The 18,971-nt window shown below is 43.0% G+C and overlaps 2 protein-coding genes across 2 annotated transcripts in view; one reads left to right on the forward strand and one right to left on the reverse strand.

The window, feature by feature from the left end:
- Positions 1–4,940: 4,940 nt before the first annotated feature.
- LOC311122172 (calcium-responsive transcription factor-like) lies at positions 4,941–7,258 on the reverse strand. The gene is made up of 5 exons (XM_084196568.1): positions 7,126–7,258; positions 6,775–6,941; positions 6,337–6,447; positions 6,038–6,190; positions 4,941–5,941 (listed from the first exon to the last, which is right to left on the reverse strand). Exons 1-5 carry the CDS (start codon positions 7,241–7,243, stop codon positions 5,342–5,344), a joined length of 1,149 nt encoding a protein of 382 aa, XP_084052694.1. The 5' UTR covers positions 7,244–7,258; the 3' UTR covers positions 4,941–5,341.
- Positions 7,259–15,279: 8,021 nt separating this feature from the next.
- Positions 15,280–18,971, forward strand: part of LOC311122174 (nuclear distribution protein nudE homolog 1-A-like) — a 43,145-nt gene continuing 39,453 nt past the window's right edge. Inside the window, exon 1 of the mRNA XM_084196570.1 lies at positions 15,280–15,457. Within this exon, the coding sequence (XP_084052696.1) occupies positions 15,340–15,457 (118 nt within the window). The 5' untranslated portion in view covers positions 15,280–15,339. The remainder of the gene's footprint in view (positions 15,458–18,971) is intronic.

An 18,971-nucleotide genomic window follows, 5' to 3' on the forward strand; every position in this document is an offset into this window, starting at 1 on the left:
CCCGACCAATCAGATGAGGGAGTGTGATGACACGTATGCTAATGTAGTGGCGTAAACCCGCGTTCACGTGCTAGTCGGAACTTGGAAAATCTGAAATGTACCACTTGATAAATCGTTGAAAGCTGCACGTGTATAACTACAAGCAGTTAGCATATCGGACATATCAGAGTTGACTAGTTCTGACTAGCATGTGAACACGGCAATACTGAGGGCGTTTACATAGCAGGTTAGGATAATTTACGGGGCAGGTTAGGATAATTAACGTAGCCGTCAGGAAAATGAGGTTACGGTTAGGAAAAGGGTTAGAGTTACCTACAAAATGTCTTGCACAACTAACTTAATTGGGTTTTATCGCTTTACACATTTATTTTGGGATCCACCACTTTAAACCTCATTTGCATGATGCACGAGTGGAGATCATTTCATACAAGCACATTTTCGTCCACATTCCCTCTCATTGTTTACCTATGACCTTTTTCAAAAAGTCAAGTGAGGACGGAGAGAGAGAACGAAGGAGTTGAGCATTCCAATTGAGAAAAGGCCATAAAGTTTCTGTTATCTAGTGATCCATCAATGATTTGGTTATTTATTAGCTATAATAAAAACAACTGTTGCCGTTCAAATGCAAAGTGATAATCGGATGTCTTATTCCAGCCTGGTCTCATACACTAGACGTAACATAGTAAATGGAAATCCAGGACACTAAAATTAGTATTATACAGTGCATTCGGAAAGTATTCAGACACCTTTACTTTTTCCACATGTTGTTACGTTACAGCCTTATTCAAAAATTGATTCAATCGTTTTTCCCCCCTCATCAATCTACACACAATACCACATAATGACAGAACAAACAGGTTTAGAAATGTTTGCTAAATGTATTTAAAAGAAACCCGGAAATATCACATTTACATAAGTATTCAGACCCTTAATTTAGTACTTTGTTGATGCACCTTTGGCAGTGATTACAGCCGAGTCTTCTTGGGTATGACGTTACAAGTTTGGCACACCTCTATTTGGGGATTTTCTCCCATTCTTCTCTGCAGATCCTCTCAAGCTCTGTCAGGTTGGATGGGGAGCGTCGCTGCACAGCTATTTTCAGGTGTCTCCAGAGATTATAGATCGGGTTCAAGTCCGGGCTCTGGCTGGGCCACTCAAGGACATTCAGAGACTTGTCCCGAAGCTACTCCTGCGTAGTCTCCCAGTCCCTGCCAGCATGACATCCCCACAGCATGATGCTGCCACCACCAGAGAATCTTGTTTCTAATGGTCTGAAAGTCCTTTAGGTGCCTTTTGGCAAACTCCAAGCGGGCTGTCATGTGCCTTTTACTGAGGAGTGGCTTCTGCCTGGCCACTCTACCATAAAGGCCTGATTGGTGGAGTGCTGCAGAGATGGATGTCCTTTTGGAAGGGTCTCCCATCTCCACAGAGGAACTCTGGAGCGCTGTCAGAGTGACCATCGGGTTCTTGGTCACCTCCCTGACCAAGGCCCTTCTCCCCCGATTGCTCAGTTTGGCCAGGCGGCCAGCTCTAGGAAGAGTCTTGGTGGTTCCAAACTTCTTCCATTTAAGAATGATGGAGGCCACTGTGTTCTTGGGAACCTTCAATGCTGCAGAAATGTTTTGATACCCTTCCCCAGATCTGTGCCTCGACACAATCCTGTCTCGGAGCTCTACGGACAATTCCTTCGACCTCATGGCTTGGTTTTTGCTCTGACATGCATTGTCAACTGTGGGAACTTATATAGAAAGGTATGTACCTTTCCAAATCATGTCCAATCAATTCAATTTACCACAGGTGGACTCCAATCAAGTTGTAGAAACATCTCAAGGATGATCAATGGAAACAGGATGCACCTGAGTCTCATCGCAAAGGGTCTGAATGCTTATGTAAATATGGTATTTCTGTTTTTATATTTTATAAATTAGCAAACATTTCTAAAAACCTGGTTTTCCCTTCGTCATTACGGGGTATTGTGTGTAGATCGATGCCAAAAAAAAAGTAATTGAATCCATTTTAGAATAAGGCTGTAACGTAACAACAATGAGGAAAAGGGGAAGGGGTCTGAATACTTTCTGACTTCACTGTATGTTAAGTTTGGTTTGGTTACATAAGACAGATGGTTACTTAAGTCAGGTGGATGGGTAGGTGTATAACAAACATCTAGCAACCCAAAGGTTGAGAGTTTGAATCTCATCATGGACAACTTTTGCATTTTAGCCAATCAGCAACTTTTCAACCACTTACTACTTTGAAACTACTTAGCATGTTAGCTAACCCTTCCCCTAACCCTTTAACCTAACCTTAACCACTAGCCTGGCTAACATTAGCCACCTAGCTAGAATTTGTATCATATCATACGTTTTGCAAATTCGTAAAATATAATATGAACTGTAATTCTTAACATATAATACGGAATGGGTGATGGACATCCACAGATTAATAAATACCATACGAAACGTATCATACTAAATGGAGTATCTCAGATTTACATACAGAGTAATACCAAATGCTCAGAGACCAGGTTGCTTATTCAGGGAAAGGGAAAACCTAGTCAGATGTACAACTGAATGCATTCAACCCAAATGTGTCTTCAGCATTTAACCCAAATCCTTAATCAGATTGCAAGTTTATCATGATGTTTGTCCTTACTCATAGTTACTTGTCTTAACCCAAAATAGGTTTACTCCAATATCTGCATTGTTTTTAAAATGGCATGTAGACAAACAAATTGACATCTTGATTTTTTTGTTTCAAAATCCACAAGTAAAACGTACACATTTTCAAAGAAATGTTCACAGAAATTTATATTTTGGAAAATGGCTGATTTTTGTCTGATTTAAGATTAAACATCAACCCTGTTAAGGTCAACCCTGTTACTTTATTTGGGCACTTCAAATCAAATTTTATTTGTCACATGCGCCAAATACAACGGGTGTAGACTTAAGATTTAGATTAGATTTTAGTCATTTAGCAGACGCTCTTATCCAGAGCGACTTACAGTTAGTACTTAACTGTGAAATGCTTGCTTACAGCCCTACCCAACAATACAGAGTAAAAAATAAATAACAAAAATAGTAACAGGATACACAAGAACGGAGCTATATACAGGGAGTACCAGTACCAGATCAATGTGGAGCTATATACAGGGAGTACCAGTACCAGATCAATGTGGAGCTATATACAGGGAGTACCAGTACCAGATCAATGTGGAGCTATATACAGGGAGTACCAGTACCAGATCAATGTGGAGCTATATACAGGGAGTACCAGTACCAGATCAATGTGGAGCTATATACAGGGAGTACCAGTACCAGATCAATGTGGAGCTATATACAGGGAGTACCAGTACCAGATCAATGTGCAGCTACAGTGGGGGAAAAAAGTATTTAGTCAGCCACCAATTGTGCAAGTTCTCCCACTTAAAAAGATGAGAGAGGCCTGTAATTTTCATCATAGGTACACGTCAACTATGACAGACAAAATGAGAAAAAAAAATCCAGAAAATCACATTGTAGGATTTTTAATGAATTTATTTGCTAATTATGGTGGAAAATAAGTATTTGGTCAATAACAAACAAGCAAGATTTCTGGCTCTCACAGACCTGTAACTTCTTCTTTAAGAGGCTCCTCTGTCCTCCACTCGTTACCTGTATTAATGGCACCTGTTTGAACTTGTTATCAGTATAAAAGACACCTGTCCACAACCTCAAACAGTCACACTCCAAACTCCACTATCGCCAAGACCAAAGAGCTGTCAAAGGACACCAGAAACAAAATTGTAGACCTGCACCAGGCTGGGAAGACTGAATCTGCAATAGGTAAGCAGCTTGGTTTGAAGAAATCAACTGTGGGAGCAATTATTAGGAAATGGAAGACATACAAGACCACTGATAATCTCCCTCGATCTGGGGCTCCACGCAAGATCTCACCCCGTGGGGTCAAAATGATCACAAGAACGGTGAGCAAAAATCCCAGAACCACACGGGGGGACCTAGTGAATGACCTGCAGAGAGCTGGGACCAAAGTAACAAAGCCTACCATCAGTAACACACTACGCCGCCAGGGACTCAAATCCTGCAGTGCCAGACGTGTCCCCCTGCTTAAGCCAGTACATGTCCAGGCCCGTCTGAAGTTTGCTAGAGTGCATTTGGATGATCCAGAAGAGGATTGGGAGAATGTCATATGGTCAGATGAAACCAAAATATAACTTTTTGGTAAAAACTCAACTCGTCGTGTTTGGAGGACAAAGAATGCTGAGTTGCATCCAAAGAACACCATACCTACTGTGAAGCATGGGGGTGGAAACATCATGCTTTGGGGCTGTTTTTCTGCAAAGGGACCAGGACGACTGATCCGTGTAAAGGAAAGAATGAATGGGGCCATGTATCGTGAGATTTTGAGTGAAAACCTCCTTCCATCAGCAAGGGCATTGAAGATGAAACGTGGCTGGGTCTTTCAGCATGACAATGATCCCAAACACACCGCCCGGGCAACGAAGGAGTGGCTTCGTAAGAAACATTTCAAGGTCCTGGAGTGGCCTAGCCAGTCTCCAGATCTCAACCCCATAGAAAATCTTTGGAGGGAGTTGAAAGTCCGTGTTGCCCAGCGACAGCCCCAAAACATCACTGCTCTAGAGGAGATCTGCATGGAGGAATGGGCCAAAATACCAGCAACAGTGTGTGAAAACCTAGTGAAGACTTACAGAAAACGTTTGACCTGTGTCATTGCCAACAAAGGGTATATAACAAAGTATTGAGAAACTTTTGTTATTGACCAAATACTTATTTTCCACCATAATTTGCAAATAAATTCATAGAAAATCCTACAATGTGATTTTCTGGAATTTCTTTTCTCATTTTGTCTGTCATAGTTGACGTGTACCTATGATGAAAATTACAGGCCTCTCTCATCTTTTTAAGTGGGAGAACTTGCACAATTGGTGGCTGACTAAATACATTTTTTCCCCCACTGTATATACAGGGAGTACCAGTACCAGATCAATGTGCAGCTATATACAGGGAGTACCAGTACCAGATCAGGAAGATCAATGTGCAGGGTAAAGTGACTAGGCATCAGGATAGATAACAATAATCAAATAAAGAACAGAGTAGCAGCAGCATGAGGAGTGTAAAAGTGTGTGTATGTGCTTACTAAACTACTTCCTATAGTCATTTATTTGTTTAACATCTTGAGATGAGAAAATATGTTTTATCAAGTTGTGTTAACATTAGTTGAAATAAAAGTTACACTACCCAAAAGATACTCAATTGGTGGAAGGACCCACACACTCCGTCCTCAGCCCTAGGCTCAATGCCAACAAGGTCTCCACACAGCCTTACTACCCTAGGGTCAATGCCAACAAGGTATCCACACTCACTATGTCCTCTGTATGCTGTTCTACCCCACCTGTGAAAGGGTGTGATGCTCTCTTGGTTGGTAGGGGGTCCATGGCCTTCTCAGCTTTTCTCTTCCTTGGAGAAAAGGTCAGTGGAAGGCCTGTATCCTGTGGAACATTGGCCTTCATATCCATCAACACGCTTTTGAGACGTGAAGACAGGTCAGTCATGCACTGTTCATCTTGGAGATGGTAAGTGAGGTCTGTGATCTCTTTAAGATATCCTGCACATTGCTTCCTCAACTGCAACACCTTCCTAGAGGACCTCTTCTTTCCTCTTCTAGATGGACCTTCGTCTGGACGTTCAACGTTGGGGTCTCTGGTGGCCTGCTTGGTCTTAAACATGACATTTCTTATGTCACTGTCAGTCGGGTAATACCGCCTGCGAGTAGGTGGAGGGGGCTGCTCTCCACAGAAAAGCTCTTCCACTACAAAGGTGTTAAGATGACACTTCATTTCAGTCATCTTTCTCACACCAGACAGAGTCAGCTGCTCAATCTTCTCTCTCAGCCTGGCATCTACAGCTTCCCTAACATAAGCTTCCTGTTGGAGAAAGAATACATGGGTTTATCATAAAGGGGTCAGTGGGTATCTTAATCAACATTCTATTATATAGATTATATATATATATATATTTACCTCACCAACAACTGCATGTGAGCTATGCTCAGAGAGGGAGGGGAACCTGACGCAGTAGACAACCTCTGCCTTCACGGAGCTGGGTGTTTCACTTAGTGCTGCCTTCAGAGTTTGGGAGGCCTCCTTTTTAGAGCGCACTGTACTTTCCTCAATCTAGACATCAAATAATGTGGTATTTGTTAAATATGTACTGTTACTATGTACAGCGTTAGGCTGTTTCACACAGGCAGCGCAATTCTGTTTTTTTTAGACTTTGACCAACTGTAGGCCTAGACCTTGATATAAGTTTGAATATGTACCTTAAAATCAGGAAAGCGGATAACGTGGGCGATGTTTATTATAGCCTTGCAGTCCACCTTTTTGGTATTTTGTACCAGTTTCCGTCTCTGTACAAAGGCATGGTCTTCAAGCTGAGGAAGATTATTAAAAAAATTACAAAATACATTTAGCTAATAATAATAATACATTCAACTTTTATAGTACTTTTCTAGACAGACACCTAAAGCTCTTTACAGTGTATGGGGAAACTCACCACCCTAACCCCACTTACATACTCTTGCAATAAGTGCCATGGGATCTTTAGTGACCACAGAGTTAGGACACCCATTTAACATCCCATCTTCTTCCATTTTATTGAGGAACATTCCATTGTTAGTTAGTACTAAAACATTATTACAATAAAATTAATGTTGTAAAAGTGTATGGTATAAATTACATTGATCCGTCTACTAACTTACTTCCTTCTTGTCCCTTTCAGCAGCATATTTCTCTTTGGCTTTTGTTTGTCTGTCTTTCCCCTGGTGGCATTCATACGTCTTTGTGCCAACAACTTGAAAGGGAACACCATTGAATGGGAGGCTTTTACTCTCCCAGCGGAGTTTTTTCTGTGCCAAAGGCTGTGCATCTGTTCAAGGTCAAGAATATGATATATTACCATTAGAATGATAGGCTTTTAGGGAAACTAAAGAAGTTCCTCTCTGGTCCTGTGCTTGGAATGGAATCTGTTATGCTAGCTAGCTAGCATCATTTTAGATGAGAGTAGCAAAAGTTAGCTTCTAGTTATCAACAAAAAATAGAAGACAACTTACCCTTTTTTCCAAAACTTTTGTCCTTACTCAATGTTACGAATTTCAGTGACGTTGCCAATTCTTGTTCCCGAATGTATTTAGTTATTTCGTCCTCAAACTTGAACTCGAGATGTGCCATTTCGAAAATGCGGCGTTAGCGAAGATGTTCTTCTTCTTTGAGATTGGGTTGGCGGATCGCATCCAACTTCTATGTGCATACACCGCCACCTACTGTTCTGGAGTGTGAGGCCAAATGTTGTTGTTGTTTTGGCTGTGTATCAGCCTACTATTCTGTGGTATGAATTCATTACACCTTGTGGAAAAAATTGCCCTACCAACTAACCCGGCTCCATAGCCGTGGGAAGTAGGGGTGCTGAGGATGCTGCAATTATAAAATATTGAATATAAAATATAAAGAATATGTTCCATTCCTGCGGCAGTGCAATTGATAACCATGGCTATGAACGCTAAGAAACCAACCTTACTGAAGCACGTTATTCCTATCACTCTCGGCCTACTCACAGGGATCCTCTTAGGATCCCTCACCCTGGACCCATCTTCCTCTACTACTCTCTACACTGCCTCAGCATACAACATCTTCTGCACTACTCTGATCCTGGCATCCTCAACCTGCCTTTCTCTCACCGGACACTTATAATCTCCAGCACCATGGGCACCCCTACAGTTTAAACACACAAGTCCTGCACACTTCTCACATCTAGGAATCTCCCTCCTACACACTGCTGCCACATGACCATAAGCTTGACACCTAAAACACCGTAATGGGTTTGGGACAAAAGCTCTCACGGGATAACTGACACATCCTAACTTGACTTTACCTGATAAAGACTGCATCAAAACTCAGTAGAACTATTCTCTGTTTCACCATGCTCTCCACCAGGTCTGCGTCGCACCAAAAGGCGGGCATCACAGACACCGGGAATCTTCAACTTCAGTTGACCCTCCTCAACACTTAATGCCACTAGTTATCACTCCTTTCAACAGCGCCCTGCTCCGGAGAGGAACGCAAGTCACAGTTCTTGTCGCGTGGTGCGGAGCGCATGCTCCCTCTGGATGGCAGAAACACAAAAAAATCTCCACGATTCCACTTTGAGTCACTTTCACCGACCCAAGAACCTCCTCTTCTTCTTCTGTAGGTTTAATGGTGAACTACATCCCAAAAAGCTGTATTGGCGCCGCCAACTGGACAGGGTTGAAAATACAAGGTAAAAAGATAATCCATACGTGATGGGGGAAACTAACTTCATCCACACAACTAAAATAGTAAATCGAAAAAAAACAAAATTCATTCCATATCTCCTTACCCAGGCTCAGAGGCTGCTACCGACTGTAAAGTAGTGAACTGGAGAAACAAACACAGCGGAAAGGGAAATAAATCGACATCACCAAAAAAGACGTACAAAATGTTGTTTTATTTATATTAATTAGAACCTCTGGCGTTAGGATGTAAAAAAATGTATGCGTCATCACACTCCCTCATCTGATTGGTCGTTGCCCGCAAACCATAAACCGGTGTTATGATACTGATGGTATGTCAGGACCATAGACATTAAAAGGGTCCAGACTGGTGGTCTGTTTACATTTCTACCGTTGTGGCTAGATGGAGTAGGCCTACAGCTCTATTTGGTGGTCGTGTCGGGGACAACCATTGTTGACAACTGTAGCATTGTAGCTAAGCCTAACCCTAACCCTTTTCCTAACCTTAACCTCATTTTTGTTTTATTAGTGTAAACGTTACTATGTCACCTTTTTGTTACACAAAAAACGTTGTTTCCTTAGTTTGTCCTGGTGGTGGGTGATTCTCTCTTTCCTTAGTGGATGATATTGTGGTGGGTGATTCTCTCTTTCCTGTCTCAGGGGATGATATTGTGGTGGGTGATTCTGACCTTCCTTCCTTAGTGGATGATATTGTGCCCATGCCAAACCGAGCTGGCCTGGCTTTTGGCTTAATGTCCACTCCTGGGGTCACAGCTTCAATGCTAGAGGCAGATGTTGGTGGGACTGTATTACCACAAGGCCTTGTCCCGGACATTGTCAGTCTATCAGCTGCTGGTAACAACCTTACAGACAGTCCATCGATAGATCACGCAAGAATAGAGTTTAAAGAACTCCTCCATGATGCTCTGTTGAAGTGGACTCGGGTAAATCCTTAAATATCATTACTAGTTGCATAAACACATGACTTACGTGAAATTCACAATTTCTAAGTTACTAAAACCCTGCAATGTGACTTGTAATTATTTTCTTTACATCCCACGTCGCATCGATGGGTAAAGGACCTGAAATACCAGGAGCAGCTGGAGTATGAACGCCAAGCATGGGAGCTGGGCGTGACTTACTGTACATAAGGGCTCCATCCTTCCCGCCCTCCTGCCGGAGCTTCTGGTCCCACGATAAAGTGTACCTCAGTGATGATTATGGGATGCCAATTTTGGCCATGCTGATCAAAGACACTTCGTTCGAGGAACTCCGGTGCATGGGTGCAACTGGGCCTACTTCTGCTGGGATCCAAAGTGTAACATATTTTCTCATTTTATTTATCATTTTTTTCCCTCCAGATTTTCTCTGCATTTATTATGCAAAGTCCAGTCTACAAATAAGGTGCCTAATGCAATGGAGGACCAATGGAGTGGGTGGAATAGAAAGTGTTTCTAAGCATTTACACCTCAGTCCCCCATGAAATAACACCATATACAGCGCCTTCAGAAAGTATTCACACCCCTTGACTTTTTCCTTTTTTGTTGTTGTGTTCCAGCCTGAATAAAAAAATGGATTAAATTTAGATTTTGTCACTGACCTACACACAATACCCCATAAAGTCAAAGTGGAATTATGTTTTTTGACATTTTTACAAATGAAAAGCTGAAATGTTTTGATTCAATAAGTATTCAACCCATTTGTTATGGCAAGCCTAAATAAGTTCAAGAGTAAAACATTGGTTAACAAGTCACATAATAAGTTGCATGGACTCACTCTGTGTTTAACATTATTTTTTTAATGAGTACCTCATCTCTGTACCCCACACATACAATTATCTGTGAGGTCCCTCAGTTAAGCTGTGAATTTCAAACACATATTCAACTACAAAGACCAGGGAGATTTTCCAATACCTCGCAAAGAAAAGCACCTATTGGTAGATGGGTAAAAAAAAGCAGACATTGAATATACCTTTGAGCATGGTGAAGTTATTAATTACACTTTGGATGGTGTATCAATACACCCAGTCACTACAAAGATACAGGCGTCTTTCCTAACTCAGTTGCCAGAGAGGAAGGAAACCACTCAGAGATTTCTCTGTGAGGCCAATGGTGACTTTAAAACAGTTAAAGTTGAATGGCTGTGATAGGAGATAACAGGATGGATCAACAACATTTTAGCTACTCCACAACACTAACCTAACAGACAGAGTGAAAAGGAGAAAGCCTGTACAGAATTAAAAATATTCCATAACATGCATCCTGTTTGCAACAAGGCACTAAAGTAATACTGCAAAGAATGTGGCAAAGCAATTAACTTTTTGTCCTGAATACAAAGTGTTATGTTTGGGGCAAATCCAACACAACACATTACTGAGTACCACTCTCCATATGTTCAAGCATAGTGGTGGCTGCATCATGTTATGGGTATACTTGTAATCGTTAAGGACTGGGGAGTTTTTCCAGCATAAAAAAGAAATGGAATGGAGCTAAGCACAGGCAAAATCCTCAAAAGTATCTCCGATGGGGCTGAATGGCACCAAAGAAATCGCTAAGGATCATGGTGAAAGTGGCCGTAACGAGCAAAGGATCATGGTTGATGTAGTCGTTTTCATACTGCCTGAGGTAGTGAACCCAACCAAAGATTATGGATATACTGACTAAATACACATCTATCCACCCTAACAAATGGGAGTCATTGTCCACAAAGTGGCACAGCTTGCTGTCTAGCTCCCGCCTATCCTTTCTTTGGATTGGTGGATAAATCTCATTATTGTAATCCTTTTTTGAATATTCGATGAGGGTTGTTGACGTCAACCCCCTGTATTCAATGGAGAGAGACGCTATGCTACCAGCCTCATGCCATGAATATGCATAGCCATCTCGAGACAACTCTGATATAAAGTGTTTTTTATCAAAGTTGCCAGGATGTCACGTGTCCTATTTATAAAATCGGTACACTCGTAACGACTTAAGCATTACGAAACTTCTATTAAATCAAATAAACCTCATGTAGCAAATAAGCCATTCATTTTTTTTGTTGACCAAGGTCCACACTCTCATTGACCTCCATACAAAAACTCCTTGTTTGGTGGGCGAAACAACGGGAAAACGCCACCTGCTGGAGGGAGACAGATTTTCCACCGACTTGAGCCTCTCTTCCTCTTTGACCCAACGCTGCTAGAGGACGTCGGCGTCAATACCAGAAGCATTGGACATAAACAGTCGAGAACCAACCAATCACAACTCGGTTAGGATAGATTGGACTATATATAAATTATAAAAGTATTTTATCTCAATTCTGTGTTTTAATATGATTGTAGACCATCTTTATCATTTGTGCAACTGCATCATTTTGTCATCATAAAAATAACCTCAGACATACGATGTCATTTGGAATTCAACATTTATTCAATGATAATTGTATACTAAATTGATATTTCAAACATAGTGTGAGCCAATCGTCCATCTCCATGTCCATCCCCCAAAACAGCCGTCTAAATTTAGTTTCTTTGGCCGTTCTGGCGATCGTAATTTACATAGGCTTTCTAGGGCAGACCAGGGCTTTTGGCACCGCTAGGTTGCTACGTAGTAGCCGACCAGCAGAGCTCGTTACTTTCTTGGGGGACAAACGGAGTGGGTGGAGTAGAAAGTGCTGCTGGCTAGTTAGACCTCAGTCCCCCAAGAAATGACATCATATATATATATATATATAGATTCTACAGACCCTACTGAGCATTCCCAACCCCACTTTTACCTCGGCACATTGTGAACATACCAGTCTGAACATTGTATGTTTTTAAATAAATAAAACATGTAAGCATATTTGTAATTGTTTTAATAAATTCCTTCTTGCATTTGCTTACAAGCACAATAAAAATTGACATTGAATAAAATGTAATATCTTTTGAATGAGTTATCCACACTGCAAAATGTTTTAAATATGGGCTTTTAAGGGAAGCACAGCCGCGAGCTGCCCAGTGACACAAGCCTAGCAGACGAGCTAAACCACTTCTATGCTCGCTTCGAGGCAAGCAACACTGAAGCATGCATGAGAGCACCAGCTGTTCCGGATGACTATGTGATCACGCTCTCCGTAGCCGATGTGAGTAAGACTTTTAAGCAGGTCAACATTCACAAGGCCGCAGGGCCAGACGGATTACCAGGACGTGTACTCCGAGCATGTGCTGACCAACTGGCAAGTGTCTTCACTGACATTTTCAACATGTCCCTGACTGAGTCTGTAATACCAACATGTTTCAAGCAGACCACCATAGTCCCCGTGCCCAAGGACTCTAAGATAACCTGCCTAAATGACTACCGACCCATAGCACTGACGTCTGTAGCCATGAAGTGCTTTGAAAGGCTGGTCATGGCTCACATCAACAGCATTATCCCAGAAACCCTAGACCCACTCCAATTTGCATACCGCCCCAACAGATCCACAGATGATGCAATCTCTATTGCACTCCACACTGCCCTTTCCCACCTGGACAAGAGGAACACCTACGTGAGAATGCTATTCATTGACTACAGCTCAGCATTCAACACCATAGTGCCCTCTAAGCTCATCACTAAGCTAAGGATCCTGGGACTAAACACCTCCCTCTGCAACTGGATCCTGGACTTCCTGACGGGCCGCCCCCAGGTGGTAAGGGTAGGTAACAACACATCTGCCACACTGATCCTCAACACGGGGGCCCCTCAGGGGTGCGTGCTCAGTCCCCTCCTGTACTCTCTGTTCACCCATGACTGCATGGCCAGGCACGACTCCAACACCATCATTAAGTTTGCCGACGACACAACAGTGGTAGGCCTGATCACCGACAACGATGAGACAGCCTATAGGGAGGAGGTCAGAGACCTGGCCGTGTGGTGCCAGGACAATAACCTCTCCCTCAACGTGACCAAGACAAAGGAGATGATTGTGGACTACAGGAAAAAAAAAGAGGACTGAGCACGCCCCCATTCTCATCGACGGGGCTGTAGTGGAACAGGTTGAGAGCTTCAAATTCCTTGGTGTCCACATCACCAACAAACTATCATGGTCCAAACACACCAAGACAGTCGTGAAGAGGGCACGACAAAGCCTATTCCCCCTCAGGAGACTGAAAAGATTTGGCATGGGTCCTCAGATCCTCAAAAAATTATACAGCTGCACCATCGAGAGCATCCTGACTGGTTGCATCACCGCCTGGTATGGCAACTGCTTGGCCTCCGACCGCAAGGCACTACAGAGGGTAGTGCGTACGGCCCAGTACATCACTGGGGCCAAGCTTCCTGCCATCCAGGACCTCTATACCAGGCGGTGTCAGAGGAAGGCCCTCAAAATTGTCAAAGACTCCAGCCACCCTAGTCATAGACTGTTCTCTCTGCTACCGCACGGCAAGCGGTACCGGAGTGCCAAGTCTAGGTCCAAAAGACTTCTCAACAGCTTCTACCCCCAAGCCATAAGACTCCTGAACAGCTAATCATGGCTACCCGGACTATTTGCACTGCCCCCCCACCCCATCCTTTTTACGCTGCTGCTACTCTGTTAATTATTTATGCATAGTCACTTTAACTCTACCCACATGTACATATTACCTCAACTACCTCAACTAGCCGGTGCCCCCGCACATTGACTCTGCAACGGTACCCCCCTGTATATATAGCCTCCCTACTGTTATTTTATTTTACTTCTGCTCTTTTTTTTCTCAACACTTTTTGTTGTTGTTGTTTTATTTTTACTTTTTTTGTTAAAAATAAATGCACTGTTGGTTAAGGGCTGTAAGTAAGCATTTCACTGTAATGTCTGCACCTGTTGTATTCGGCGCATGTGGCCAATAAAATTTGATTTGATTTTTAAGGTTTCCTCATTACCAAACAAGTGATGTCATCGTTTGCGCTGCTGGCAGAATACTAGTACCAAAGACAGTACAGTATGAAGATACGCTAAAACTGTTTCTCCAATAGAAAACCTTTACATGCGACTTCTGCTATCAGAATATGAAGATCGCATTGAAAAGACTGGTCTAGATGCACAAATGTCGCTTTGTGGTCTGATTGTGTTCAGATCTGGCAGACCACTTCAGTAGGTGGTCAGGGCTGCATTGTGTGCGGATTTCCCCACAATCTGGACGCATAAAGTGGGCAACGTCATCAGCACTCCTCACACAAGTTTCCAGAAAAATTGTGTTTTGGTCCTTTTCATTATAACGTTGGAGGAAATACCTTCCTAGCATGCGAGGAACATGTTTGTTGGCCTCAAATGCTAGCTAGCTAATAATTAGAAGAAAACAATGTTTGGCTAGAGTTATGCTAATCCGTTTGCAATCCCTTTAGTGTTGCTTGGTAGCTTGCTGGCTAGCTACAGAGGTTAGCTGGCTAGTTAGCTACAGTAGTTAGCTACTGCCATCAGTTGTTGTTGTGTTATCATATTTAGCCTATTCCACTGTCTGTTGAATGAATACTGGCATTTGATTATAGTGTGGGAAAAGGGAATCCAGACACACTGTGGACAAGGTAGACACATTTAAATGTAGGTGTAGATGCACGACGATTTCGGAATTGCATGATCAGAACTCTATGATCAGAATACTAAAGCTGCATGAACTGTCAAATCTAGACGCGGCCTAAAGACACGACGTAAAGCCTCAATCACACCTATAGTTTTTTGGTACGCAGCGTCATCTGGATATGTGCCCAACAAAAGTTTAACATTCACCTTCTGTTACCATTTCTGTCAAGCCGTCTATGTATACAGTTGGACGCATACGTTCGATAAATCCAACGTATGCACCACACAGAACGTACTGCAACTGCCTCTGCAACGCTGCAAGGCAAACGCAGCGTTCCATTGGAAATGAATGTACCTCTGGTGTCACCAAAACGCCATTATACTGTCCGTGTGATCTAGGCCTCGGCCTGGTCTGTTTCGCAAACATTCCCGGAAGTCTCGCGATGTTGCGCCTCTGGGTTTAGGAACTGTGCAAGTACACTGCTTCATATCGATGGTGGAAAACGCCATATTTTCGATATGGCATATCTCGAGTTCAAGTTTGAGGACCAAATAACTAAATACATTCGGGAACAAGAATTGGATACGTCACTAAAATTCATAACATTGCGAAAGGACAAACATTTTGGGCAAAAGGGTACGTTCTTTTTTTTACTAGCTAACATTAGGTAGCAAGTAGCTTACTTGTTCTACTCATCTAAAATGACCTAAAGCTGATGATACACTAGCCTAATAAATTAGACCTTTTCATGAGTTACTGTTGAAATAACTACTTACGTGACGGCGAGCTTCGTAGGGCTAATGATACACTGGCGATGTTCTGGGAGCAATGTTGCTGGCAACGGAGTGGGGTTTTCCCTTCTCAGTCAGTTATTCCATGGTCGGTTTCATCAGCTGAGGGCTGAAGCACCGACGCTGAACCGAAGCTCTTGCTAAAGGCGTCCAGATGCTTCCCATCCGAAACAGTTCGGAAAAGTTAGTCATCATAATATATGCACATTTTGACTTATTTGTTAGTTTTGGACATAGATAAGTTATTTTTTTGGCTGTTCGGGCTAATATATTTATAATTACCCAAATTAGTTCATCTGTGTTGTTTATAGTGGGCCAAGCACAAACTCAATTTTTCTATTGGAGAAACATGTATTGAGACCAGATGTTTCATCGATGAGAAAATTAGTAGAATGTCGGCCCAGTACGACTGGACTTCCTCTCACTACTATATTTGGTGGCAGTGTTGCCAACTCCTCAGTAAGGAAAGTAGCTATTGGCTGTCCTAAAAGTCCCTAAATGACGTCATTGCCATAAATGACATAATTTGCATAATTGGCCATGCGCAATGTAATTGTGATGAATGCTGTAGGAGAGAGGAATAACGTCGTGGGAGAGACAAAAAGTGAGTAGAAAACACCCTACATTTGCATCCCGCCCAAGGCGGGATCAGCCAGCGGCGGCTTCCCGCATGCGCGATTCATTTGCAGTCTGGACTCGGAGGGGTGAACATCTCCTGCTCTGACTGCAGCTGGGAGGGACTGCTGCACGAGGACTGGGCCGCCTGTGAGTGCTTTGGGACGGGGGTAACAAAGCACCCGCTGCTCGTTGAGAAGAGTAAGAACGATACGTGCTTTCACGTCAGAGTCTCCAAAAGTCTCCAATAACACCAGAAAAAGTTGCTAGATTTGTTGCTAGTTGGTTTTTTGAAAATGTGTCGCTAGAGGGGTCTGAATACTTGCTAAATATAGCGACAAAGTCGCTAAGTTGGCAACACTGTTTGGTGGTGAGAAAATGTTCTGAAGGGATGCTTCAGCTTTATAGCCCCTGTGACGTGTCTGGGTCACCCCTTCTGTCTGAGGTTCGGGCACCCAACATTTTTTCTAGCGGCAAGCCGAAGTCTACGCCACTTCGTCGGTGATTGGTCAACAGTAGGGATTCTACAATAAAGTCTGTCAGTCAACTAGAGACGACTCGTTTTCATGTACATTTTTTCATTGAGAAATACTGCACCAAACATTGATCTTAGTTGATGTAAAATTGCGCGACTAAGATCTCCTAGGCAAAAACGTCAAAATTAATGACAGATTTCTTGCCTTAGATTCATTAGATTAATTCGGACTATTTTGGCTACCGCGTCTCAAAATGGACAACCAATACTATTGCTGTGTTTTTTTCTCATTTTCCAGGCGAAGGTCTTTTTAAGGGAGTTTGCAAGCACACTCCTTCTGTTTGCCTAGCTGAGTTTGGCTAGGCACCAGCCGAACTGAAGCACGGGACGCCTTAAAGGTGTACAGATGCTTTCCAGCCAAAACAGTTTGTGCATATATTATGAGGACATTTTGTGACGTTTTTGGTGTTCGGCAAGTTTTGGTGTTCGGCAAGTTTTGTTTCCGGCTGTTAGGGCAAAACATTTTACTTGAGAAATACTGCACCAAACATCTTAGTTAAGATGTAAAATTGCACGACTAAAGCCTTACGCATATGAAGAATCTCTACTGTTGACCGATCACCAACGAAGGGGGTGTAGACTTCGGCTACCGACGTCAGCACGAACAGCCGAAAAAACCCTTGCTGAAGACCAAAACGAACAAAAACGTCACAAAAAGTAATCATAATATATGCACCTACTGTTCCAAACTGTTTAGGATGGGAAGCTGACGCCTTAAGACCTCCTCAGCAAAAAAACGTATCTTAAGGCCTTTGCAGACTGTATGATTTTATCCTTCCGTATGCCACGATTTTACCATCCCAGACAAAATTTCCAAGTCGTGGGCAAATTCTTAGGTTGTGAAAGATTGTCGGACATCTTGGCTCGTTGAGTGTGACAGGGTCTAGGTCTGCTGATTTTATGAACCACTACATGCGGTCGTAGGCTCAGACAAAGTTCTGTCAGTGTCACAATATGTTTGCCTTTATCGTGTGGCTGGTGTTTACGAGCCGATCCCAGGGACTGACCAATAGGAACACGGCTGGGACTGAGTATGCAATAATATGATTATTACGAATAGTCAGATTAATGTAATAGTTTGATTTAACCCTTTACATGCTGTGCAAGAAGAACAATTTCCCTAATAAGCTTGTTTACACATCTGGAATCAGGCTACCTGATTGCCAATTTTGTGCATTTATCAAAATCAAAAAGAGTTTTCGAGAAATTTCTGCACATTTTTATTAAAATTAAAAACCGTAATATCACATTTACATAAGTATTCAGAACCTTTACTCTTTGTTGAAGCACCTTTGGCAGCGATTACAGCCTTGAGTCTTCTTGGGTATGACGCTACAAGCTTGGCACACCTGTATTTGGGGAGTTTCTCCCATTCATCTCTGCAGATCCACTCAAGCTCTGTCAGGTTGGATGGGGAGCAGGTTGGATTCAATCGGGTTCAAGTCCGGGCTCTGGCTGGGCCACTCAAGGACATTCAGAGACTTGTCCCGAAGCCACTCCTGCGTTGTTGGCTGTTAGGTTTAGGTCTTAGGTTTTTGTCCTGTTGGAAGGTGAACATTCGCCCCAGTCTGAGGTCCTGAGCGCTCTGGAGCAGGTTCTCATCAAGGATCTCTCTATACTTTGCTCCGTTCATCTTTCCCTCGATCCTGACTAGTCTCCCTGCTGCTGAAAAACATCTCCACAGCATGATGCTGCCACCACCATGCTTCACCGTAGGGATGGTGCCAGGTTTCCTCCAGATGACACGCTTGGCATTCAGGCCAAAGAGTTCAATCTTGGTTTCATCAGACCCGAGAATCTTGTTTCTCATGGTCTGAGAGTCTTTAGGTGCCTTTTGGCAAACTCCAAGCGGGCTGTCATGTGCCTTTTACTGAGGAGTGGCTTCCGTCTGGCCACTCTACCATAAAGGCCTGATTGGTGAGTAGTGCAGAGATGGTTGTCCTTCTGGAAGGTTCTCCCATCTCCACAGAGGAACTCTGGAGCTCTGTCAGAGTGACCATCGGGTTCTTGGTCACCTCCCTGACCAAGGCCCTTTTCCCCCGATTGCTCATTTTGGCCGGGCGGCCAGTTCTAGGAAGTGTCTTGGTGGTTCCCAACTTCTTCCATTTAAGAATGATGGAGGCCACTGTGTTCTTGGAGACCTTCAATGCTGCAGAAATGTTTTGGTACCCTTCCCCAGATCTGTGCCTCGACTCAATCCTGTCTCGGA

The sequence above is a fragment of the Coregonus lavaretus genome (assembly GCF_964263955.1).
Source record: "Coregonus lavaretus genome assembly, contig: HAP1_SCAFFOLD_2615, whole genome shotgun sequence".
Lineage (NCBI taxonomy): Eukaryota > Metazoa > Chordata > Actinopteri > Salmoniformes > Salmonidae > Coregonus > Coregonus lavaretus.